The sequence below is a fragment of the Zea mays genome, chromosome 7 (assembly GCF_902167145.1).
Source record: "Zea mays cultivar B73 chromosome 7, Zm-B73-REFERENCE-NAM-5.0, whole genome shotgun sequence".
Taxonomy (NCBI): domain Eukaryota; kingdom Viridiplantae; phylum Streptophyta; class Magnoliopsida; order Poales; family Poaceae; genus Zea; species Zea mays.
In genome coordinates, this window is record NC_050102.1 from 29625901 (window position 1) to 29653074 (window position 27174).

The following is a 27174-nucleotide window of genomic DNA, read 5'->3' on the forward strand; positions in this document are numbered from 1 at the left end:
TGCAGTCATCACCTCACCCGCCGGGGTCAGGCACAGATACGCGGCACGCTTAAGCTTCGCTCTGGAATCTGACAGATGCACAAACAACATAGCAGAATACGAAGCTGTCATCCTTGGCCTCCACAAACTAAGAGCCCACGGTGTCACCACCTGCATAGTCCGAACAGATTCCAAGGTAGTCGCCGGCCAAGTCGAGAAAGACTATGCAGCAAAGGACCCCGCACTTATGCAGTACCTCGCGGCCATCCGAAGTCTCGAGATACAATTCAAGGGATTCACATTGCAGCATGTGGACCGAGCCAAGAATGAAGAAGCTAACGCATTGGCCAAGGCAGCCGCCAGGGGTGAAGCCCTACCCTCCAACGTGTTCTATCACGTCATCGGCATGCCAGCCGTCCGTAGCCCTGAAGGGCTCCAAATAACCAACGACAGCGAGGGCCACCGCATGATCAACCTTATCATGACCGAAGACTGGCGGGCGCCAATAACCCTGTACCTGCAGGGGTACTACCACCCAATCGACAGCAACGAGGCCAAGCGCCTCCACCACCGAAGCCGAGACTTCGCACTGATCGAGGGCCAACTTTACAAAAAGGGGGTCAGTGAGCCGATGCTTAATTGCGTCACCGAGACCGAAGGCGTTCAAATCCTGCACGAAGTCCACAAGGGGACCTGTGGCTCCCACGCAGGCCCCAGGGCCCTAGCGGCAAAGGTGATACGCCAAGGTTTCTACTGGCCCGCCATTATCTGCGCCGCAAATCGGGTTGTCAGATCCTGCGAGGCCTGTCAGAAATTTTCCCCACGCTCGGGACGCCCCTCGCAGTTCACGAAGCTGATCGCCCACACGTGGCCCCTTCAGCGCTGGGGCCTAGACATTGTTGGGCCCCTGCCCACGGCTCAGGGGAACCTCAAGTTCACCTTTGTAGCCATTGAATACTTCACCAAATGGATTGAAGCGAGGGCAGTATCCACCATCACATCAAAGACGGCCCAGAAATTCTTCTGGCAAAATATTGTTTGCCGCTTCGGAGTACCATCCGAACTCACGGTCGACAACGGCAAGCAGTTCGACAACCAAGATTTCAAAGACTTCTGCTTCTCCATCGGCACCAAGCTTGCCTTCGCCTCCGTGTACCACCCCCAGTCCAACGGCAAAATTTTCACAGCTGTCAAGAAAATGCTCCTCGACGACAAAAAAGGCAAGTGGCCCGACCTGTTACCCGAAGTGGTCTGGGCACTGAATACAACTGAGTGCAGGGCGACTGGGTTTACCCCCTTCCGCCTATTATACGGATCGGAGGCCATGACTCCGCAAGAAATAAAGCATGGGTCGCCTCGGACAGCCGCGTCGGCCGTCCCAGACGTAGACGAGCCGACTTCGAAGGATCTCATCGACGGAGACCGCGTCTTCGCCCTACAGGCTCTAGACAAATACCAAGCCCAGACAAAAGCATGGCGCGACCAGGCAGTCATCCTAAGGGAATTTAGCGAAGGGGACCTCGTACTCGTCCGGACAGCTCGAACAGAGTCCAGAGGCAAGCTGGAGCCCATGTGGGAAGGCCCTTACATTGTCAAGTCGAAGGCCTCCCCCAGCGCATACAGGCTCGCAACGCCAAACGGCGAAGACTTAGAGCATTCCTGGAACATTGATAATCTTCACAAGTTTTTTGTTTGACTCATCAGGGCCAACTCGCCCTTGTAATTTGCAAAAAACAATTTTGTTCTGGCCCGCACTCTTTTCCTCCCGGGGGGTGAGGTTTTTAATGAGGCAGAGTCATGTAATATACAAGAGAAAAATCCCCCGCAAAATCCACGTCGAAAAAAGACCGCACCGACGGTCTTCGACATTCGACCAATACAAAGTCACCGCGAGGCCCAGCAGCAGCCGCCCTCGCGTGCGACAACTCCGCGCAGAAGTCGCCTAAGGGTGCAGCCGGACTAGCACAACAAGTGCGAAAAATCGAAGTCTTCCACGAAGACTATCTGCGCAGAAGTCGCCTAAGGGTGCAGCCGGATTAGCACAACAAGTGCGAAACACCAAAGTCTTCCACGAAGACTATCCGCGCAGAAGTCGCCTAAGGGTGCAGCCGGACTAGCACAACAAGTGCGAAACACCGAAGTCTTCCACGAAGACTATCCGCGCAGAAGTCGCCTAAGGGTGCAGCCGGACTAGCACAACAAGTGCGAAAAATCGAAGTCTTCCACAAAGACTATCCGCGCAGAAGTCGCCTAAGGGTGCAGCCGGATTAGCACAACAAGTGCGAAACACCGAAGTCTTCCACGAAGACTATCCGCGCAGAAGTCGCCTAAGGGTGCAGCCGGACTAGCTCAACAAGTGCGAAAAATCGAAGTCTTCCGCGAAGGCTATCCGCGCAGAAGTCGCTCAAGGGTGCCGCCAGATTAGCACTACAAATACGAAAAATTGAGGTCTTCCGTGAGAACTACCCGTGCAACAATCGCCTATGGGTGCAGCTGGACGAAGCTCAACAGATGCGAAAATGACTACACCAAAACTGTCCGCAAAAAGACCGACTGCACGCGCACCAGACCAACATAACAAACACACCAGACCCAGTACGTAACGCCTTCGTGCACATAGCCGAATGTGCGAAGGCACACAACCCCATCATACAAGCCATTACATATGTACAAGCGAGGGCATCACACTTTACATCGGCTCAACCTTCGGAATAATTCCCATCTCCCTATAGTTAAACAGCATTATCCTCAGCTCCTCACCCGCAAAAAGACTTCGCAGCTCCCCCTCACCTGCACTCACAGCGGCCGGCAAGGACAACAGTTCCTGCCTGCCAGCCCTACTCACACGAAGCCGACCAGCGTCCACCTCACTCACTCTACGCTTCGCGACCGCCCTTCGCCGCCTACGCCCAGCACTCGAACCAGGCACAACTTCAGCATCCGCAGCATGCGGCGAAGCCTCCGCCGCTGCCACATCCAAGGCAAGCAAAATAGTCCAAGTCCTCATCCGACGACTCTTCGGTCCACTCAACCGAACCCCCAGAGTCACCAAAATCGGAAAACTTAGATGCAGAATCATCCGATTTATTCCCATCATCCACGGTCGAAGCCGCCAAAAAATTAGTAGTAGCGGTTGCGTGCGCAGGCCTAAAATCTTGAACCTACGCAGCAACAAAGGTTCAGCAACATATCCAAAATTCCCTAACTACCCACACCCACTAAGCCACCTGCGAAGACCCAGCCGTCGCGGGATCCTCCGATGCCGGCTCCGCCGCCATCTCCACAGGACCCTCAGCCCTCGGCGCGGCAGTTGGCGACGGGCCTCCGCCGGCCGCAGTGGTTTCGGATGCATCGGGAACGCCTTCGACGGTTCCCGGGGGCAGCTCTGGGGCGGTCTCGGATGCAGCCACCATCAGGTCCGCCTCCGGGTCAGGCTGCGCGCTGTTCAAAGCCCCGAAGTCATCCACCCTCTCGCCACGCACCGCCTGAGACACAGCACACAGATTCAGCAAACCCACATTTAACCCACATTCAACAAGCACCAAACAAAAGCCAAACATTACCTGACCCCTCGCCGTCTCAGCCCGCTCCCTAACCACCTCCCGACCGTGGGGGCCCCACATCCGGTCGTAGAGGGCTCCCGCGGATTCCTTCACCATAGGGTCCTCGACCTTGTAAATATCGTGCTCGAAATCCTCATCAGCTTGGTCGAAGACCTCATAGTGCCGGCACCCTTCGCGAGATAGCGCGTTCATCGCCCCCTCGCAGGTGACCAGGGAGGCATAGGACATAAACTCCTCCACAATAGTGGGGAGCGCCAGCAGCTCCTCCTGTATCCACTCGAAGCAGCGAAGTCCGGGCTCTTGGTCCGGCACTTCGAAGTCAGCGGTCCGCGCGCCCAGCTCATGGTATGAATCCACAAGCTGTTTGCGTGTCCGCTCAGCCTCCGAGCGTGTCGAAGCCTCGGCCCTCTCCACACAGGCCTGCAGAGCGTTGAGCCACCCCTCCAACTCCTCGGTGCGCTGCCTGGCAAGACTGCCCTCCGCCCGTGCCAAATTGGCTTCCGCCTGCGCAGACTGCGCCTTGGCGAGGGCCTCATTAGCCTCCTTCCTTTCCTCCGCCAGTTGGCGCCGGAGGTCAGTCCTCTCACCCTCCAGCGCGGCCACCTTATCCGCCAGCTTGCGGCATTTGATGTCGGCGGCCGACTTTTCCCGGACGGCGTCAGCATGTTGCGTCCGAAGTCTCTCGACCTCGGCAGACACAACTTCCGTCAGGGCCCCCGATGTCGTGCGGTCAGCGAAGTCAGCCGCCTACAAGACATACATAAGACCACAGCCCCAGCAAAGCCGGTAAAAAACCGAAGTCCAGCTCAACGTACCTGACTTAGTGCCTCCTTCAGCTCCTTCAGCCGGCGGGACACAGCACCCGCCTCGTCCCTGACTGCAGCGAGCGCCGGAATCTCGCCACTGGCACTAAGAGCACTGCCCTTCGCCCCGGCAGGCAGTACAACAACAAGTTGGCCTTCGACTGACCCTGCAACATATCAACTTATTAAAAAAAACAAAAAAAACTCGAGCCAGCGACTTACCAACAAGATAATCTTCCACACTAATGTCGGTGGCGAAGTCGGCGACGCGCTTGCCCGGCGGCGGCAACTCTCGGGCCGCCTTCGCAGCCTCCGGCACCCCGCTGGGCACAGGGGCGGCCTTCACAGACTTGGAACCACCGGCGGCTGCCGCCTTCGCAGCCTCCGGCACCCTGCTGGATGCAGGGACGGCCGACTTCGCCGCCAGGGGCGGCTGGCCTCCGCCGGGGGCAGCAGCTTTCGCAGTCCCCCGCTGCCTCTTTGGCCTGGCCTCATGAAGCCTGACGACCGCCTAGCGCTTCTGTGCAGCTCCCTGATGATCCTTGTCCATCACTACCGACACAACAGCAGCAATATTCCGCCCGTAAGGAAACACTTTCCAGTCACGAACCATGCGAGATGTAAAAAAGTCTTCGCCGGCCGCGCGGGGGACAGGAACATTCTTAGGCCACCAACCCCCGGTAACCCTCAGCATCCGCGCCGAAGACTCCCGGAGCTCGGGCGAAGACATCCTTCCCCCCGGGGCCGCGCATGTCCTCATCAATTCCCTAGCAAAACCATCAGACACACCCAGTCCTCCCACAGCAATACCTAGTTTCCTCTTCTTAGAAGATGGGGCGGCCGCCGGCGCGGGGTCGTCTCCAGTCTCTACCACCGGCTTCTTCCCGCGACGATCCACATCGTCCTGGCCGGGATAACCGCCATACGGCAGACGGTTCAACTCGAAAACCCTATTCAAGCGGTCATTAGACCCGCGAATATCCCAGCTACGTTGGCCCTCTGTCCTCGGCACGTACCGACCGATGATCCGCACCGCCCCATCCTCCGCCTCACGCACAAAGGCGGCTGGATCGCGGCTATGCAGATCTAGCGCGAAGGCGGGACTTCGCACCAGCTTCCCACCATGGGAAGGCATCTGGCGAGGGCATACTTCGCCCAACGCCCAGCCATGCGCCAAAGGCCACACCCCGTACACCACAAACTCCTCAACCAAATCGCGCCCGCTGCTCAGGCCGGCGGCGCACCGAAGGGCCCCTTCGTCTGCATCCCCCTCCGCCACTTCAAACGGCGGGTATGCTGAGTAATAATGCGAGCACATCTCGGCCACGGGGAGCCCCGGATGGTCTTCGACTGTGCCCTCCGCAACGTAGAACCAAAACTCATGCCAGTTGCCCCACTTGTTGCGGGCGCATGGAACCAACTCAACTACCTCCATCATGGTCTTGCCGGTCTTCGGCGTAAATGTACATGACCCAAACTGGGCAACCTCATTTCCGATCATCCTTTTCTGCCAATGCAGGCAATAGTACTTCGCGAAGACTTCGACCGATGGCTGTCCGCCGTACGAAGTCGTCGCCCAGACATACTTCGACAGAGCCACCACGACATTCGGAGTCAGCTGATGAATCTGGACGTTAAATCTGCGCAGGACTTCTCCCACAAATTTGTGCACAGGCAGGCGAAGACCAGCGGCAAAGAACGCCTCGAACACAACCAACTCGCCTTCCGGCTCGGGGACCTCCTCCGTCCCCGGGACCTGAGCGACTCCGCCACCAAAGTAACCAAGCCGCTGCATATCTTGCACGCAGACCGAGGACATCCGCGACACACCGAAATCCACCGTATCGCCGGCGCGCAACTCCTCCGCCGCCACAGTGCTCAACATCTCCTCAGACGACGCGTCGGCCGGCGGCGTAGCGGCAGCAGAAGAAGAAGAGGTCGGCATCGCTACGTACCGTCAGCGGCGGCGGGCGGTCTGCTTCACTCGTGCCAGATCTCTGGTGAACAAGAGCAAGGAAGGCAGACGAGCAGCAAGAAGGTGGAAAAAGCGGCTAGGGTTTTCACGGAGCGCGGAAAGACAGAGTTCAAAACGCACCACCCCCCGCCCCCCTTTTATACACAGGGCGCGGCGCTTCGGGAAACCCGCAGCCCAACAGTACGGTGTCAATCAACGGTCATGTCAAAAACCCCCGCGGAACCACTTCGAGCGAGGGCAGCGTCTCCGCCATCTAGAGACGTCTTCGGCACCATATGACTTAGTCGAACTGGTCCCTCGAAGGGCAAATGTTGGGGCAAAGGCGAAGACGCCACCCTTCGCTCGATGCCTTCGCCGTAATCGTTGGATCAATGGAGACAAGACAACGGGCAGGCTCACCCTTCGTCCCATACATCACCAGACGAAGACCTGTGACGAGGTCGTCCCATCTTGCGACCTCGTCCAGCACGCAGGCCCACGGCCACACGGCCCATTGTAATAGGCCCTGCGTGGCCGCTGCGCATTACGGGTCTAATTTGTGAAGGCATCCCTGTAATTACGGTCTGTAACCCCGCTTTATGGGAATATTCCGGGGATAACCTAGGTGTCTGAGGGCACATGCGTACTTAGCACAGGGCGCTGGGCACTCGGATACTTATAAATACCCCCGCACAGTGCCCTTGAGAGGCTAGATGAACAGAGCTTTTGCCATCATGTGTTGAAACCCTGTTTGCGCTATTACACCCCCCCCCCCCGTTGGATCAACTTGCGCCAGTGAGCAAGTTCCAACAATGACCCTGATGTTTGTGGTCTCTGGTTCCAAGAATCTTTGCCTCTCTGTATGGTAATAACTCCTTCTGTCCTCTTTTCCTGTTAACTTTGACTCAGGGGCAGTGCTTTGATTCTCACGGTCGATCCTTTTGACTGAGCGGCTGGACTGGTTTCTTCTGTAGATTATTCCAAGCTTCAAGGGTAAGCTTCCCGGTATATTCTTGGGTAAGGCACTTTTCTCTTCAGATGGGTTAAGATGAGAATGGGAGCATAAGGTGAGGATTGGCTCTAATTTGTGATCTACGTTTTTAGAGAAAACCTTTCTTAAAAAGAAGGAAAACACACAAGCTCAGCAATGATAAGCACAAACAAATCAAATGTTTTGAATAAGGGAAGAATAGAGTTTTTCTAAAGCATGGACTACTCAGATTCGGGGGCTAAGCATAACTACTATTGCTTGGCTCCTGAATTGAGAACTATGCTAAATATAACTTATGAGCACTAACGTTAAAGCATAACATATGCACTCAAAAGAGGAGAAAACATCAAGTGAAATTCATTTTGAAATGCCCTAGAGGGCCACACAAATAGAGTTTTTCAAAACATGAGACTACACGATTACCTCTCATACATGCAAGGCTCTAGCCAAAGTGAAGAAAAACTTCACTACCCAATGCATGCAGAGGACTGGGCATAACTAACTCAGATCTGGCAGCTTCTCTTCTAGCGAGCCTGACACACAACTTCAATCTGAGGCATCTCCTGAATGGGTCAAGAGGGAGCTGATGTTGATGACTTCTTCTGGCGGCGACTGAGATGGCAACACGGGGTCGAACTCTTCTTCAAGCGGGATTGGCTCTTGTAGCTCCTCAGAGGGCGACAGTGCTGGCGGGGTGCTTGCAGCTTTTTCCTTGACTTCAAGGGATGGTGCTGGAATCTTCTTCATGGTGAGGGGCTCAAAAAACTCTGGCGGGGGATCTTGGGAGGATTCAGGGTGCTCTTGCTTATCCATAGCAAGAGGGAAGACTGGAATTCCTTCCAAGACTGTGGCTCCTTCCGGTAGTTCCCAAGCCTTCTTTTTTCCTCTGGTAGAGATCGGGTGACCTTCAAGAATATGGGGATCTTCAGCTCTCCTGGGTTGAACTGGGTTGGATGAAGCAGGTTCTTGGATCCGCAGGGCTCTACGTTGGTTATGGGTTACCAAGTAGGCCTCCATCAACTTCTGGACATGCTCATCCTTGTCTTGCTTCAGGGCTTCAACAACAATGACTTCACGACTTTCCAAGGCAGCTACACGGGCTTGAGCTGTGGTGAGATCCACATGGAGCTGACGGTTGCGCTTCTCTGCATCTTCTGCTCGGGCAATCATCTGACGGTGGTGCCGAGCCAAGAAATCATACTACGCATCCAGGGTGAGCAGGTATGCAGTGAGGTACACGACTATGGGGTCATCCTCAAGCAGTTGCTTCCCTTCTAATGCACGCATCCTGGCCATCCAAACTGGACGGTCTCTCTAAAAGGGCAGAAAGAATCTGAGCGGTGTGTCGGCCACTTCTTCTTCATAGGTCTGACATAGGGCCCTCAATGCCTTGCGGGCGACGACTTGGCAGGTGTCTTTGAATCTGTGCCCAGCAGCAGTGACACTCCATTCCACATGGTGCAGACTGGATCCAATGTATATAGTCACGACACACTTCTCTATGCCATGCTCGACGAATTCACGACCATCATACTCTGGCTGGCTCCGGATTCCGAGGCGAACTGTGCATGCTCTCATCAACTTGGGGAAACCATCTTCATTCTAGCAAAAGCTGGTTTGGCAACGAACCTCCATCTGACTTCTGAGAGAAGGAAAGGGGGAAAGCATTTTTGAAATGAAGGGATGAGAGCAAGAATCTTTTTTTAAGAAAATACTTTTGACTCAAAAACTTTTGGATCATGCTAAGGGTTACGTCCTGCGGCCAACCTAACAGCTCTGATACCACCTGAAGCGCCCCAGATCCTCTGGGACTCAAATGTGATACAATTACTAGTCCCAGGAGGATAGTAAACACATTTATACATCAGATGATTACAGATCTTCTTAAACGAGACAAACCTATAAAGGTGGCGATCAACTTTAAGAGTTGGTCCACAACTCGGGACATATCATCAGAGTGGGGCTGAAGCAGCCCGATATACGCAGCGAAGCAAATCAGCGGTCCAACAGCCACAGGCAAGGTTGGGAACAGTCGTAACTCTTACCCGATCTCCTTTTTCTGAAAAACAACAAATAAGCAAGAGTGAGTACAAACGTACTCAGCAGCCCACCTTCACCTGCGGATTGAGGAAATCAGATATAATGCATGGAATATGTGGAGCTCAGGATATTTTGCAGAAATAGCAATATTTTATGCAGGGTTGTTTTGAAAAAACATTTTGTATTTTGCAAAGCGCATCCTCTCCAAAAGGAGCATGAAGTTTTTCAGTATAGAACAAAATCCCCTGGACTAAACCATCCAGGTATCTCAGCAGTTTCCCACTGGTTTTTATTTTCAAAAACAGCTAATAGACTTCCTGTCCACCATAGCTTACGGCTCAACCATCGAACCTTTTAAAAACCACTTTTCTCAAACGCACCCTTTCTTTGAAAACAAAACACTAATTGTCATACCACACTAGACTCGTTCATTCCTGTGGATACAGACTATTCGAATAGGTTTTCAAACTCTGCGCAGAGGGGTACACTTTACCCACTAGTCCGGCTCTACGATCCCATGGCCAATGAGATCCGAATCCGAATCTCTTTCTTCCCTCGCATGTCCTAACCTTAACGGTTATACCGGAAGGAGTCAGGCCATCGCCATGTCCAAACCGAACAAAACATTCCCCCTCCTTATCCTCCCGGTGCTCCCCAGCCTTCATAACAATGGGTTGGACCGTACGAGTTCAGATTGAGTGACTGCCCACACAGTCTCGAGTGGTTGTACTTATCATGATTACAGGTGAAAGATGACAAACCGGTCCTTATATGAGGGGACAATCCTTCTGCTCACGCCTAAACCAGCTGAGCCTTCACCTTAGGCCCTCCCCTAAACCAGGGAGTCCCTGATCATCCCTACTCAAAAGTGATAAGGGTGAAAACCCTTCATCATACACATTTTGAAAAGCATTTTCTTTTGAAAACTCACACCTTTTCTCAAATCATCTGTAACAAATATATCAAGGATTGATTGCGGCAAGCGGCTGGGTGGCCATAATAACTTGTCTCAAAATCATATCATGCAAAAAATAACAGGCTAAGGGTTGTGGTTGAAAAATCATAGGTAATTTATGCATCAAAGGGATCTAGTGAGCTTGCCGTGCTTATCCGGCGAAGGGGGAAGGAGAGCTCGCGGAACTGGCTTCTGGCTCCACCGCCTGGCATAGACTTGCAGATCTGGCCTCCACAAGACCGCACGAACGCTCCGATAACTATGCAACATGAATAAGCAAAAATACAAACCAGCAAGTATACCAACAAATATTTAGTATAGTGGTCAGAATAGCGATATATGGATGGGTAGAGTCTTGAGTAGAATCTGTGTCATGTGGTGTTGTGATATTACTGGTGGTGAAGCGGAGGTGCTTACCAGGAGGGTGGACTGGAGGCGAAGCGACACTATGCGTGTAGCCGGCAGAGCGGAGTAACTGAGTGGGTGGGGTATTTGCCTTGGCTGAGGGTTTTGAGTGTGTGTGGAGAGGGAGAGGGTAGCTGGGTGTATTTATAGCCGAGTGTATGTGGTGTAGCACAGTGAAGTTCACTGTTGGTGAGAATAGTGACGAATGAATCGTCTAACTTAGTATGAACAGGAGAGTTATAGGCAGAATATGGGACAAGAGTATTTTTGGAAGTTTTCTAGAATATGAACCATGCTTAAGGGATGACATGGTTGGATAGGGAATAGTTTGATAAGAATTTAGAAACAAGAATTATTGGAATCGGAGTTTGGAAGCCTGGATCGAAGGAATCTCAAAGTTAAGCGTGCTCAACTTGGAGAAACCTAGGATGGGTGACCAGATGGGAAGTTCCCTAATGGAATGAAAATCTCAGTCACCGGAGTTCGTATGACTGGAATATGGGTCTGGCTGGTCTTAAGTGGACTGGACAACATGATGGATGAGTAGTTTGAAATTTGGGGTGATCGGATGATCGAAGAATAGTAACGATGAATAGTAACGACAAAAAGTTACCATAGATATCATCGGTGAATAGTAACGATGATGAATAGTAACGACAAATAGTAACGATGTCGAATAGTGTCGGTGAATAGTAACAATGGTGAATAGTGTCGATGAATAGTAACAACTGTGAATAGTAACAATGAATAGTAATGGTGAATAATCCGTATGAACGAACGATGAACGATGAATAGTGACGATGAACGAACGATGAACGAACGATGAATAGGAACTATGAACGAACGGACGAACGATCGAATGATCGGACGAACGAACGATCGGAATTTCGGCAGCATAACGACAGGACAAAGATTATCTGGAAGAACGATGAATAGGGACTATGAATGAACGATGAACGATGAATAGTAACTATGAACAAACGATGAATAGGAACTATGAACGAACGATGAATAGGAACTATGAACGAACGAACGAATGATCAGACGAACGAACGATCGGAATTTCGGCAGCATAATGGCAGGACACAGATTATCTGGACGAACGATGAATAGGGACTATGAACGAACGATGAATGATGAATAGGAACTATGAACGATGAACGATCAAACGATCGGAATTTCGGCAGCATAACGGCTGAACAAAGATTATTTGGACGAAGGAACGGACGAACGATCGAACGATCAGACAAACGGACGAACGAACCATGAACGATCGGACGAACGATCGAACGATCAGACGAACGAACAAACAAACTAAGAATAGGTGAACGAATGATCGAAGAACTACCGAACGATCTTTGTGCTAGTGTGTGCTTGTGTGGAACATGGAGTGGGTGTGTGTGTGGTGGGGGGGAAGAGAGTTGCCATGAAATGGCTTGGGGTGAGATGAGAGGAGGCCCTTGCCCCTCTATTTATAGCCATGGTGGGGGATTAGGGGGAGGGATGAGAGGATTAGTGGGAGGATGAGAGGATTAGTAGGAGATTAGCATGTATTTGTCTTGTATAAGTGAGATTTGCTTGTAGAGCTCATCGTATGACATTGGAGGCATACATATACATATGAGCATAAGGAAAGTTATGAAGAAAATATTTATGGGGACTTGAAAAATGATTCTGAAGGTATTTCTCAAGAGGAAAATACTTGGAGATATATCGGTGGAATATTTGGACAGTATTTCTGGAAAGAACTTGAAGGGGATTACTCGGGAAATATCTGGGCGGTATTTCTGGAAAGAATTTGAGGGTGATCACTGGGGAAATATCTGGGTAGTATTTCTGGAAGAATTTGAGGGGGATCACTGGAGAAATATCTGGGCAGTATTTCTGAAAAGAATTTGAGGGTGATCACTGGGGAAATATTTGTAGGATATTTTGAGGAGGATTTTGGAGAGAATATAGACCACTATAATTTATTTGTTGATATCAACTTGTAAACAAACATTTTGAAACGAAATTTGAAATTCATTTTGAATTTAGAGGGAGTTTGAAAAATTTTCAAGATTTGAATTTTTGGGATGCTACAACTCGACACTGTGAGCACCCATAACCGCCACTATGGCATGCTACAATCATCATAGTGGCACACTGGTGTTATGCTCCATGTATGGTATAACAACAATAACAAGATAGAAGTAGTTAGACCTCTACTAGACAAGGCCATGTAGAGATGTAACTCTCTGTTCTCTTATGATATAAAATAAATATGTAGAGCAACATAGAGAAGGTTTAAAATCTAACACTCTCTTGGGGGGTAGACATTATGAGTGGCAATTAGAGTTGTTCTCACTAGCTAGCTCAAGCATCATCTAAGCATGTAATCTCTGCCTATACTTGCATCTTATCAACCACCGCATAGAGTATATATCATATTATGCTCAAGTAGCTCGAACTTCTTTACTTTATGTGTGTGCATATAGTCGAGTTGACGCTCTATTTAAGTGGTCCCAAGCATATGCCCCCTCTCTCTGTCTTTAATTTTCTCTAATACTCTTTATACAATGATATCACATATCGATGATAATTAGCTAGAAAAGGCAGGGTGGAATGTATTTGTTAATTAGCTAGAACAAAACAATAAGACACGAATAAGAGGATTTAGTTGTCTTCTATAACTTATGCTACAATTATGTTGTTTTCATAACAAAACAAATAAAACATAATTGCTACAACATTGATGAAAAAGGACAAAGAATGCTATAATTGTATGAAGCATGACTCTAATAAACATTATTTTATAAGTTTCTAAAAGAAAAAATTGCTAATAGAGGGTGGTAAAGAACATAACCAAAAAATGCAATTCCACACAAAGATTTCATAACTATCAAAGTCTAACTCAAGAGGACAATGATGGATGTCATGAATAGGTATGTGAACAAGGGTGGGTCATAGAGTTCTACCATAGAAGATGTACAATGTACATTTCTTGTAGGGGAATAATAAGTTGTTGATTTGAAACATCTTTTCAAGTGACATTATATCAACTATGAATAGAGTTATTTCATTCTCACGCGTCTTGTGTTTTTTTGCTAATATCTATTTAGTGCATTTGTTTGCATGTATTTAGGATTATTTGAAAAGTTTTCTTAGACTCTTCCGGTCGAGCCGCACCACCTAAGCAGGCACGAGTCGTCTATAAAAGCCGACCAAGGCTACCACAAATTAGGTTTTTCGATGGTGTCGGTTACACCAGGTGTGAGCGCGTGGCGGTGGCAACGTGAGGCACGCGTGGCGACGGCGGTTGCACGAGGCACGACATGCTTCGGCGGCGGCGACTGTCACGCGAGGCATGGCCATCTTCGGTGGCGGTGGCCACGTGAGGCACAACTATCTCCGGTGGCAGCGGCGGTCGTGCGAGGCGTGACTGTATCTGGTGGCGATGGCCACGTGAGGTGTGGGTGGCTCCGGTAGCAGCGGCGACCGCACAAGGCGCGAGTTGCAAGGTTCGGCAGTTTGCATGGTGGTGAGGATTGGCTACGGGCGGCGGTGACCACGCGTGGTGCAGCCAGCTTTGCGGTCGTGCGACCTCTAGCGATGACCTCTACCGATCCAGCGTGTCTCAGGCATCCTCCGACGACGACCTCCTATGATCCGTGGCTTCGGGGGTGTCCTCTGGCAACGACCTCCTCCGATTCGGTGGCCTCGATGGCGTCCTCCGGTGACGTCTCGTCTAATCCTTGTTTTATGCACGTGGTGTTTTTGGTTGGATGATATCATGACTTTTTCATCAATTATGATGAGCGGTGTAGATATGTATACAACTTTCTATAAGTATTTATGCTTTTGCGCGATTTCTATCATGCAATGTTTGCGTGTATGCAGTGGAAACGAAAATGTCATTCAAAATTTGCGTGGATGCAATGTAAACTCTCACGACTCAACATAAATTTTTGGATCTACATAAAAATAGGAATCGTATGCATGCGCCTAGTGGTTACTTAATTTTTTCAGATCTGCCATAAAAATAGGATCGCGAATACAATGCATCAGGGGTTATCCACAACTTTCACACTGGATCAGTATTTACGCTCATAACTGGAAGTTTTTATGATCAAAACTGAAGGTTTTTACACTCGAATATGGAGATGCGTCTACAAGTGAACCACATGCTAGATTTTTACGCAGTGTACCACACTGCATAAATACCTTTACCGTGTAACAAAATTAATATCAGTATATATCATAAACTGGTTCTAACGAGCCTAACTGCATGGCTGTTGAAAAAATCCTATATTTACGGAGGAAATAAAGCATTTAAATTATAGTTTTTGTTTCCATGCATACTAATCCATTTACTTTCAATACACATTCTTGCCATTCTAATTTTATGCCCATGTAGCAGAAAACAAATTTTTACACGACGTACCACAGTGCATAAATACCTTCACCGTGTAACATATTTAGTATCAGTATATATATCATAAAAGGGTTCTAACGAGCCTAGCTGTATGGATGTTGGAGAGATCCTATATTTATGAAGGAAATAAATTATTTAAATCAGGTTTTTTGTTTTCATGCATACCAATTCATTTTCTTTAAACGCACATTCTTGTCATCGTAAATTTATGTGCATGCAGTAGGAAACCGATTTTTTATGCGGTGTACTACACTGCATAAATATCTATATCATGTAGCATAATTAATATAAGTATGTCATAAACTGGTTCTAACTAGTCTAACTGTATGGTTGTTGTAGAGATCCTATTTTTATGGACGAAATAAAACATTTAAATTAGTTTTTTTCATGCATGCAACAGGAAACGAATAGGCATTCCAAATTTTTCACATGTAAATAAAACAAACTTCGCGCATACAGGGGATGAGACGCGTGAGTGCGTCTAGCGACCAAGCCGGTCAGGTGGTGTAGGGGACCTGGTTGGGGCTTCCGGTATAAGTTCGGAAGTCCAGGGCTCCCATATATATATATATATATATATATATATATATATATATATATATATATATATATATATATATATATATATATACTATACCTCTCATGTATTCTTGCACATTTTAATGGCTATTGAATACTGTAGAAATCTCCACAATCCTACCTTAATCGATGTAATATCCCTCCCCTATATTCTATAGCTAGAAGTTATTTCTCTCAACAAATGTTGTACTTTATCTTTTTTTATTTCTTCTCAAACACATGCTCTGGACCTCTTCTCTCTATTTTCATTTTCCTACACCTTATTTTGTTTTTTTAACTATGAGGTGAAGGTTGGTTCTGTGGTAAGGTATACAAAGATATAAAAATTGTCACAATCAGACACAAAGTGGCATGAAATGACAACATGCGAGGGACAAAGACATACAAAAGTTAGAGTGCTAAGTGATCACCTAGGATAGGACATTATAGGTCATATCTTTAGAGGTTAAATATAAAGTCTAGGTGATTGTAGGAATACTCTATCCATTACCGTAAATGGTCAAAGTTACGATGCATTTGTAATGATTACAAGCTAAAGAAGTAAAGTCACATACTTAAATGGCAATCTGGAAGATAACGTGTGCGAGGACAATATTAGCAGATCATATGCTTAGAAGCATCAAGCATGGTATATAAAATCTTGATGATGAAAGCAATGCTATGTTATTTGCCATAAATAACCAATGGAACACTTCAAAAATAATTAAAATAACCACATCAGGTGTAAAATTGAACATAACAATGAACACGAGGAGGAGGAAGTGGGGATGGGCAGAAGGGTCACGTCGAATGTGGTGGGGTCGAGCGATGGTAGGGTCTATGACAAAAATGTACATTAGCATGATATGGTTGCGTAATGTTAGCCATAACCGGTTCCAATCATGTGCCTGGATTTAGGCTATATTTGATTTCACTCATATAATCATTATCTAAAACTTTAGTTACCTTGAAAATAAACACGCTCGCAAATGGACATCTAACATTAGTTAATAATAAAGGGTGATTAGCTTGTACATCTTAGGTTTTTACTTGTCCCGGTCCTTTTGCCTATATTAGCTAGTCCATTATCTAGTGAATCAAACATCCTACTAAACTAACGCAAAACATGGACCTAGAACAACATTTTTTGGGTCATTATTAATGTCTACATTGGTCAACGATGGTTTGACCGTGATGTCGCCCTGATATTGGGCCTGTTTGGTTCAGTTTTTTTCTGACCAACTTTTCTGAGAATCTGACTGTGGTGAGAATCTGGCTGTGGGGATAATCTGAGTATCGTGAAGATTACGTGTGGAGAAAGATTAAGGGCCCCTTTGGCAGGGCTCTGGCTTCTCCAAAAACGGCTTTAGCTCTGGCTCACGAGGTGAAACCACTTCTTTAGATGAGCCAAAGCTATTCTAAAAATCATTTGGCAAAACGCCTTATAGGTTGTTTTTCAGAAAGACCCTTGTATATGTATATCTCTCCTGTACGTGGCTAGGATTGAGGGGAGGACCAAAAAATAATAATTTGGACTGGTGGGAGGGCTATTGTGCAAAAATAACGTGAGCTGAAGCCGGGTGAGCCACTTTTTTTGGCTCATGCCCTCTAGTTCATTTTGGAAAAGCACTTCACTGATGAAGCCATTTGAAAAAGAGGTGTTTGGCACAACTTTTGCATGAGCCAGAGCCGAAGCTGAAAAATAAGCCCTACCAAAGGGGCCCTAAGTAGTCCAAATGGTTCAAGATCTAAAAAGCGACGAATTCCTACTATCGTGACGACTTGACCGATTTTATGTTCATATTGATTTTAAATGGTTTTTATTAAATTAATTTTTATAAAAGCTGACTAAAAAGATGAAACGTTTGACGGTCTATATCAGCCTGCAAAAAGCCCAAACAAATATGGGCATTGACATATGGCGCGAGCGGAGAATGCCTCCATGAACCTTCCTTGGTGAGGCAGTCACCCTACCCTACCCTAGGTCCTAGGAGGGTATGATAAGCATCTGGTGACGGCGAGTTAAGAGCAGTTCAAACTTCAAAGCAAAGGTAAAACAGAACACCTGGTCTTACGCCTGCCAGCAACAAACTCGATGGAAAGATCGGAAAAAAGACACGCAGGCCTGGCTCCCGGCCAAAACTGCCCTGCTATCCCGTCTTCCAGACGCAGAGAAAAAGCAGGGGGGCTGCAACGGAAACAAAAACTAAAATAATCGTACTGTCCAGAACGGAAACTGCCCTCGCTTCGCTTCCTCCTGTTCTTCTCTCCCCTCCTGCTACTGCCGCCCGGCTCCGCTCCGCTCCCCTCCCGAACCCCGTTCCACCTCCACCCGCCGCTCCCGTCCCGTCCCGTCCATACCCGCGCCGCTCTCGACTCGCTCCTCGACCTCAAGGCTACCTACCTCGACGGGCCCCGCACCGTACCCGCCCGCTAGCTCCCGCGGCTGCAGCAGCAGGACGAGCTCGCCGCCGCCGTGCACTAGGTACGTCCGCCTCCTCGCAGTCCCGTTCTGGTGGTTCTCGTGGCGGAGCGGGAGGTCCCCTCCTCTCCCGCGCCGCCGTTTACTGGCCCGCGCCCGCAGCCAGTCCGTGTTGACCGTTGCGTTGCTCTGCCTTTTGTTTTCAGAAGAAGAGGTCGCTGTCGGTCGCCCCGCCCCGCCCAATCCTGGTTCCTGGACCTGCGCCGCGTCGTTTCGCCTCAGGTAGGCTTCCCGTCTTTGCCCCGCGCGTCAATTCCACCTAGGCCACGGCGGCTTTGGAGGAGCTAGGGGGCGTTCCGAGCAGTTCCTGACATTCGTTTCGGGGTGTATAGTATAGGGTATTAGACGATGTATGCTTGCACTACTAGCAGTATAATTCCTGTTTAGTGTTGGCCTGCCTGAGCCGTTCATCCCGTTTGCTGTGCTCCCCTATTCCCTCTGGTGCAGGTTCCAGTGTCTCGATTTGCCAGGATAACTTGTATAATTGAAGCTTTCCTTTGTACGATGATGGGGGCATGCCATGGACCAGAACTGAGGGGGCTAGGGTTTGCTATGTGGTAGTAGCTCCTGCTTCAGGTGGCGTCAGCTGTTCTGGGTGGGGTAATATGATGAAACAGATATTTGGACGGCGCAAGGCGTCCAAAACCGCAGACAAGGAGTTCACTGGTGGGAGGACGTTCAGCCAGCTGTCGGGGTCTGGAGTTGCTGACCTGAGTGGCCAACCGCCAATTCTGTCGAGTACTGGGCACGCCTATGGGAGTGGAAACCGTACGGGGTTCCAAGACTCGAGGATAAATGATAATTTGTTTTCTTCCAACTTCCGTCCGTTGCCGAGCTTTAAGGATGTGCCGAATACAGAGAAACAGAATCTGCTCATCAAAAAGTTGGACGTTTGTTGCACTCTGTTTGACTTTACGGATGCGTCAAAGAACATGAAGGAGAAGGAAATAAAGACGCTGATGTTGTTGGAGATAGATGAGTATGTAAGGACTGCTAACGTGAAGTTCCCTGAGATCGTTGTGGAGGCAATCACAAAAATGATTTCGGTGAACTTGTTCAGGACACTAATTTCCCCACCTAGGGAGAAGAAGGCGCTTCAAGCTTTTGATCTAGAAGAGGACGAACCGTTGATGGACCCTGCGTGGCCACATTTGTACCATGTGTATGAGTTGCTCTTGACATTTGTCCAGTCTCCACAAAATGATGCTAAGCTGGCTAAGAGATATATTGACTATTCCTTTATTCTGAGGCTGCTTGACCTCTTTGACTCGGAGGACGCTAGGGAGAGGGATCGCCTTAAGATGGTGCTTCACCGTATCTATGGGAAGTTCATGGTGTATCGGCCATTTATCCGGAAAGCTATCAATAACATATTCTACCAGTTCATATATGAAACAGAAAAGCACAATGGAATTGCAGAGCTCTTGGAGATTTTTGGAAGTATCATCAATGGGTTTGCTTTGCCACTCAAGGAAGAGCACAAACTGTTCCTTGTAAGGACCTTAATTCCACTTCACAAGCCAAGGTGCACTACAATGTACCATCAACAGTTGTCTTACTGCATTACACAGTTTGTTGAAAAAGATTGCAAGCTTGCGGATTCTGTTATTAGGGGCCTCATAAAATATTGGCCTATCACCAACAGCACAAAGGAGGTACTGTTCTTGGGTGAGTTGGAAGAGGTACTAGATGCAACACAACCTGGCGAGTTTCAAAAATGTATGGTTCCTCTTTCTCACCAGATCGCTCGCTGCTCGAACAGCCCTCACTTCCAGGTAAACAATTTTTCGTCTAAGCAACTTTATTTGCTGTCTGTTTCTCTTTTGCTTGAATTATTGACTTGTTGGCCTACGCTTCCATTGTCAACATTGGATTAGTTGTACCTGTGAGTTAACTATCATATTTTGCCTGGCTAAATGTTATTTTATGCTGGTTATTATAATAGTATTACCTTCTTTCAGCACTAACTTAAAAATCATTTCACTTGTTTATTCTATTGATTTCCAGTTTACATTGTGAGAAGTCTTGGTCAAATGTGTTTGCTTGAATGTGCATATCATCAATTTAGTCTTGCTATTCGTTTCATATTTATTTTCTAGGACCTCAATTGCAAAAGTTGAATGGAAGAAACATAATTTGTTTCCTAATTTGTATTTTGATCTACTATCATTGCTATCTTGAATTGCTGATGATAAAAAAGGCAGGCCTCATTTACCTTCTGACCATCCCTATTTCATGTTTTTTTCTGTGCAACCTAGTTCACCATAACTATTTTAGTACTTCATAAAACAGCATATACTCATGCCATTAAATGTATTCTTTGTTGTGAACTCAAATTAATTTGTCAAGTGCTAATTTTTTTATCACCTGTTATCTGAACTGTTCATTACCAGTTAATTCTGAAAAAAATACGACAGAGTACTTGATATTTCGATTTTAACAGTTATTTAACTCTGAAAAATTGGGCTTCATTTATAGCTGATTGCTTATAGCTCATTGTGTGCACATATTTCCATTCTGTCTAGTCGATAGAGATTTGCTCTTTGAATGGCCTTTTACTTTGTTAGTGCAAAATCAAACCATTTAAAGAAAGGAAATGATAAGGAAGAGCTACAGTAGTTTCAACAGCTAGAGATTTCTTCTGAAACATTTTTATCCACATTGGAGTTAATACTGTAAGCAGAAAAAGAAAGTTGATAGGTTCCCATATTTTTTTGAACTAGTAATTAAACTGATTGATCTCCATACAGTTAGGATTCATGATTTTTAAACGCTTCATATGGCTCCTGATGACGTTATGTTGGAGACTTAAGATGGTCTTTTCTCAAGGTTAAGGCCCTGTTTGGATGCAAATTAATTTTTTGGACTTTAGTATTTTAGATAAATACTTTGGTTTTAGAGTGACATGAAGCGTTTGGATGCCAAAAATGATTTTTAATACCATGGTAATATGGTATTGCTAAAACTGTAGTCCTTTTGGAGTTTTAAAAACTCCACTCTATACCTCTTTTCTAAACCATGGTTTTGCACATCAATGGGTTCTAAAACTGTAGTTTCGGGTTCTAAAACTGTAGTTTCTTAATACTACAACAGTACAACATCCAAATAAGGGCTAAAGGGTAGTATGTGAGCTATGAAAGATGAGAATTGTAGCGATGGTTTCCAAAAACAAAAAGGGGAAGACATAGTGTCGGAGGCTCCCATCTGTATGGGATCTGGGGAAGGACCCTGAAAATACAGAGAGGTTGCTTTGAATCTGCGACCTAGTGACTTAGTGAGATAGCTCTCACCACTATTTCCAAAAACAAGAAAAACATAAATAATGTCTTGGTTCCCCCTCTTTTTTTGTACATTGGCTTTGAGTTGTGTTGATAGCAAGAGGAAGCATGTTGACAACCATGAACATGCACCATCAAGCATGTACTATCCATGTAAAGAAATGTTTTGGAACTCAGGAATAAATTACCGCAAGTGTTGAGAATAAACACTAACTGCATATTAGCTCATAAATATTTTTCATTTCCTTGGTGTTAACTATATGTTGTATATGAAAACCTTAAATGATCTGCATGATTGTGGTAAAATAGGCACTGACCTAATGAAACAGTACAAACAAAATTTCATAGGTGACAACTAGTCCTATACACGTGTGGTACCTCTATCTGAAATTTTCTAGATTTGTTTTGTCAAGCTGATCAATGCATTGTGTTGCCCTTACTAATAAAATCATAACTCATGCCAAGTTACCTATCTCATGGTTATTAAAACGGTAAAACGTTAAAACGTTATGAACCAACTTTTCAACGTTTAAACGTTTAAACGGACGTTGAAACGTCTTTTCAGACTTGACATAGAATTTCAAATATATAATAAGTTCATACATAAGTTGAGTTCACAAACCAAATAGCATTAGCATAAAAAGAAACAGATCAAGTTCAACAACACAAGTTCAACCACACAACACAAGTTACAACTTTCATGCATGATTAGTAACCATCATCGAACTCATCAGTATTAAGACCATGAGCATCCACGCCTTGATCATCACCATCGTTTCCACTATTGCTTCCTTCAATTTCATCTTCCACATCAAGATCATCAAGAATATATTCCTCATCCTCGTCATCTTCATTTGCTAAATTAGTCTCCTCTTCCTCAAGGTCTTCATTCCTTCTCACACACCCACCAGCAGCTCTCCTAGGAAAATTACGACCTCTGAGATGTGCAGATGCACCAATAGCTTCATCAACTTGGTCCCACGATAAATTGAAATCATCTCCAAGAGCATTGCTAACATGTGAAGAATTAGCTAATGGATCAACCCATTCATTGTCCCAATCAAAGTCTTCTAAAATCAAAGGATCAAAGTTTTTTCCTTCCTCACGTATTTTTTGAAACCTATCAGCCATCTTTCTGTTGTATGAAACATATACCAAGTCATTCAACCTTTTGTGCTCCAACCTATTCCTCTTCTTGGTATGCATCTACAAGTGCAAATAAAAGCAACCATTTAACCAATGAAGAACTAAGGATAAACGTAGTGGCGAAACAGAATTGAATAATTTGACTAGCTCACTTACAAATTCAAATGTACTCCAATTCCGCTCACAACCGGATGATGAAGCACAAAGACTAACAATCCGTCTTGCAAACTTATATAGTTCAATAGTACGACCACCATATGCAAGCCACCAATCAACTAAAATGGCAAGAACAAAGATTATATGTTTAGTGCTGAAAATGAATGGGAGGCTATCAATTTTAGAATACTTACGTGGATTCCTTGTTTGTGCATTTTTTATAGCCATTGGATTTGCAAATGCCTCTCTTTGGTTCTCATAAAGAACAGCTTGGGCATCAATCTTCTCTCTAAGATCCTCATCTACCACCATTTTGACAAGCACATCATTAAAGCAACCCCTTAGCTCTCCAACATAGCCTTCATCATCACCTGCTTTGATATTGTAGAATTTTCCAGGGTTCAAATATAGTGCTGCTCCATATAATGGGGTATCCATTTGGTTCGCCCAACGTCGATCCACAATGCTCATGATACGTTTCAGACATGCTTTCTTGTTTTGAGTAGAAAATGAGGAGGTAATCTTATTCTTTGCTATAGTCATGGCTGCAGCAACCTCAGCCATGGCTGGCTTCTCATCACCATCAACCAATCTCAGCACGACAAGAAGCGGTAAAGAAGCTCTAAGACAATCCTCAATTGAATTCCAAAATTCTTGAGAGAAAACGATGTCATATGCTTTTTTACCTGCCTCTGTTTTGGATACCTTGGATTGAGTGAAAACATCACTTGAAAATAGACCTTTCAATGAGTTCTTGTGCTTGTGCAAACTCTTCATGGTAAGGAAGGCAGTAGCAAATCTAGTAGCAGCAGGTCTCACAAGATCCATCCCATTTGTATGCACCCTCATTTCACTAAGTATCCTCCCATGTCTATAAATAAAAGTGGTGACATGACGAGCACGAGCAATAGGCTTCTTAAAATCCTTCAGCTTTCCTATGTCCTCCAACATAAGGTCCAAGCAATGTGCCGCACAAGGAGTCCAGAACAATGTAGGAATCCTCTCCATCAAAATCTTACCTGCTGCCTTATAATTAGCACCATTATCAGTGACAATCTGAGTAACGTTTTGCTTACCAATCCCCTCAATTCTCTTTTCTAACAAGTCTGCAAGCATCACTGCACTGTGTGACTCATTTGATGCATCAACTGACTCCAAGAAGAATGTTCCTTGAGGGCTGTTAACAAGGAAATTGATCAAATGGCGACCTCTTTTGTCTGTCCAACCATCAGACATGAGTGTACAACCATATTGGCTCCATGCTTCCTCATGCTTCTTCCTCTCATCATCTATGTCTTTGACAGCCCTAGCAAGTAAAGGCTCACGTAGCTCATGGAAAGTAGGAGGCTTGAACCCAGATCCATATTGAGCAATAGCCTCCACAGCTACCTCAAATTGCCTTGAGTTCGAAGCATTGAATGGTATACCACACTCATAGAAAAACTTGGCAATCTCCAAACAAACAGAATTTCTTTCTTCCTTAGGCTTCATGGTAGCACTTATGGTAGTTTGAGCAGGTCCCTTTGCATGTCTCTCTGCTACAACCTCTTGAGGTGTACGTCGAACCATAGATGCAACTGACTTCTTTGGAGCTTCCCATGATTCAAAGCTTCATTCATCTCTTTAGCAATCTCTCTAGTAGTGTTAGGACACTTGACAATGTCTCCATAGCCACCAGCTAGATGTTGTTTCACCCTCTTGATACCTCCTTTTATTTGTTTGGGGCACAAAGCACATTGAATTAGCTCTCGCTTTCCCGCCTCAACATAGTAAGCATATTTCCATCCTGGATCATTTGACTTTGGCCTTCGTGACTGATCTTTGAGTGGGTCATAGGAGTCATTAGCCTCGCTATTTGTTGCCATTGAAATTGAAATTCACTGCCACACAGCCCACACTTTAACCTGCAACAGTGCAACACACAGTGGAATGAACATTAGCAGCCCACAGCCACACAGCCACAGTGGAATTCACTGCCACACAGCCAGCCCACACTTTGCAATTGAAATTCGTTGCTGGGTTGTGATGCTAAGCAGTTTAATTTCGTTGCTGGGTTGTTATACTAAGCAGTTTATGAACATCAGCAGCCAAGGCCCAAGGGATTCAATTTTAACACACTGATTATACTAAGGGTCAGGGAATCAGCAACCAAGACAGCCAAGGGATTCTGGACTCTGGACTTCTGGAGGGCGGCCGACAGCGACAGCACACCTGGAGGGAGGAGGGAGGAGGGAGGGAGAGGAGGGAGGAGGGAGGATGGAGGAGGGGGCGACATACCTGGAGCGTGGAGAGCGGACGACGTCTGGGCGGTCTGGCGGCTGGCGGCTGGAGCGTCTGGCGGCTGGGCACGCGCGCAAGGCTCTGGCTTTGCTCCTAGGCGTTGGATAGCAGGCCGGCTGGGTGGGTAAATGACTAAAGGCAGCCCATTAAGGCCCACTAGTATACAGCGCATAGAACGTCCACAAAACAGGGAAAACGTCCAGAACGGACGTTCCGACGTTTTAACGTCGTTTAAACGTCCAGAACGGACGTTCTACGCTGTTTTTGAAAAACGTGCAGACGTTCCAGCCTCTAATCACGTTTTAGCGTTTAAACGACGCTTAATCGTCGTTTAAACGACGTTTTAATAACAATGACCTATCTTTTTTACTACTTCCTCTGATCCGAAGTATGTAAGTCCATTTAGCTTGTTCTAATTTTTTTTAGCTTTGATCATTAATGATTATATGGTTATATAGATTGCTAACACGAGGTTGTGCTACTATATTAAAATTAATATACAACTCTTTCTAATTAAATCAATACTCATATAAATATTATTAGTCAAAGTGTAATATTGGAGACAATGTTGATGTCCTAATGGACTTATATTTGGCATGGAGGGATTAAAAATAATTACTACCTTGCTAAGCATTCTAGGGTTTTCTCCTTGAACTTATATTTGAATGTACAATGACATGCTTCAGAAAATATACTTAATTTTGTTAGATCACAAATTATAAAATTTCTAGGTAATGCTTGATATTTGAAATTTTATCTATGGGGTGGGAGAACAGTTAGTAGGGAATACTTTTTAGAAAACCATGTATAACCACATTTGAATGGCTGCTGTTTTCTGAACTTTTGTGCTTGTCTTGAGTTTATTTCTCTATTGCTGTCTATGTTATATGTTCTGATTGCTGAAGTTTCATTTGCGTTCTTGCACGATAAAAGGGCAAATGGGGCCTGATCTTGATACCCAGTACTAGTTTTACCATTGCCCTTTTGTTCTCTTCTGGTAAATGCTTGTGTATTTATCTATGGTAATGTGCTTATTTAGGTTGCTGAGAGAGTATTGTTTTTCTGGAACAATACTCACTTCGAGAATCTTGTTAAGCAAAACAGTAAGGTGATCCTGCCTATCGTCTTCCCTGCATTGGAGAAAAATATAAATGGGCACTGGAATCAAGTCGTGCGAAGCCTCAGCCTGAATGTCCGAAAGCTATTCTCCGATCGTGACCCCCAAATGTTCAATGAATGCTTGCGGGGTTATGAGGAAGACAAAGACAGAGAGAAGGAATTTAGACTGAAGCAAGAGTTGGCATGGAAACGTCTCGATGAGATTGCATCAGCAAAAGTCACAAGTGGTGAGGCTGTCCTCGTGTCTCCAACCTTGCATCGTCAACCTTCAGTCTTGTAGGAACCTGCGCTACATGAGTGGTAAGCAAGTCTATTGTCTTTTGTTCGATTGATTCAGTTACTTGTTGATCTCCTGCAGTTTTGGTAATACTTTGGGTCTTTGGTATCTCCAGGTCCTTGCAGAGTCGTTAGACATTGTACAGGATTGGGTTGTAGATAAAAGCGGGTATATGAAGCCACCAAGGCAGGTGTGCGAAATCGAGGAAAGAGAGATGAGGAGCCAGTAGTGCATCATTTCTGTACATCCCGTGCCATGGCTTCTTTTGGCATCCTGGTGGTTCACTTTGCTGCTGTAGTCCGTTGTTTGGGAGAATGGATGTTTTTTTTCTTCTTATAATGGAAAATGTCGAGATGGCGTGCAGTCAGTTTAAATGATAAAAGTTATAAGCTTTTCCTTTCGCATATAGTTTTGATACAATTTGTCATGGTTGTGAATGCAAGCGAATCATATCAAATCCCTGAGAATGCTGTAACGCGGTGGTCACATGTGTGGGGATTTTTTTATTTTATCCCCAGGAAAAAATATTTTAATTTTCATCACAGGGAGTGCCATGGCGCGACAGATGGATTCATGGACGCCTCGAAATCTTGAATATTGGTGTCTTTGAAGTATGACTAAGCGTGACTATATGGGTATTTTAGAGTCGCTATGAGCACTTTCTACGGATGTTGTGATTGAGTCATGCTGTGTTTCTATAACGGTCAACTTTTAGATCATAGGGTCTAACTCTATCGTGACAATTCTAACAATATAAATATTTGAATGTAATTC

The 27174-nt window shown here is 46.1% G+C and overlaps 1 protein-coding gene across 1 annotated transcript; it reads left to right on the forward strand.

Moving 5' to 3' along the window:
* Positions 1-17931: 17931 nt before the first annotated feature.
* On the forward strand, positions 17932-26941 carry LOC100382877 (Serine/threonine protein phosphatase 2A 59 kDa regulatory subunit B'). The gene is made up of 5 exons (NM_001175569.2): positions 17932-18147; positions 18291-18366; positions 18592-19919; positions 26044-26423; positions 26516-26941. Exons 3-4 carry the CDS (start codon positions 18660-18662, stop codon positions 26401-26403), a joined length of 1620 nt encoding a protein of 539 aa, NP_001169040.1. The 5' UTR covers positions 17932-18147; positions 18291-18366; positions 18592-18659; the 3' UTR covers positions 26404-26423; positions 26516-26941.
* Positions 26942-27174: the final 233 nt, after the last annotated feature.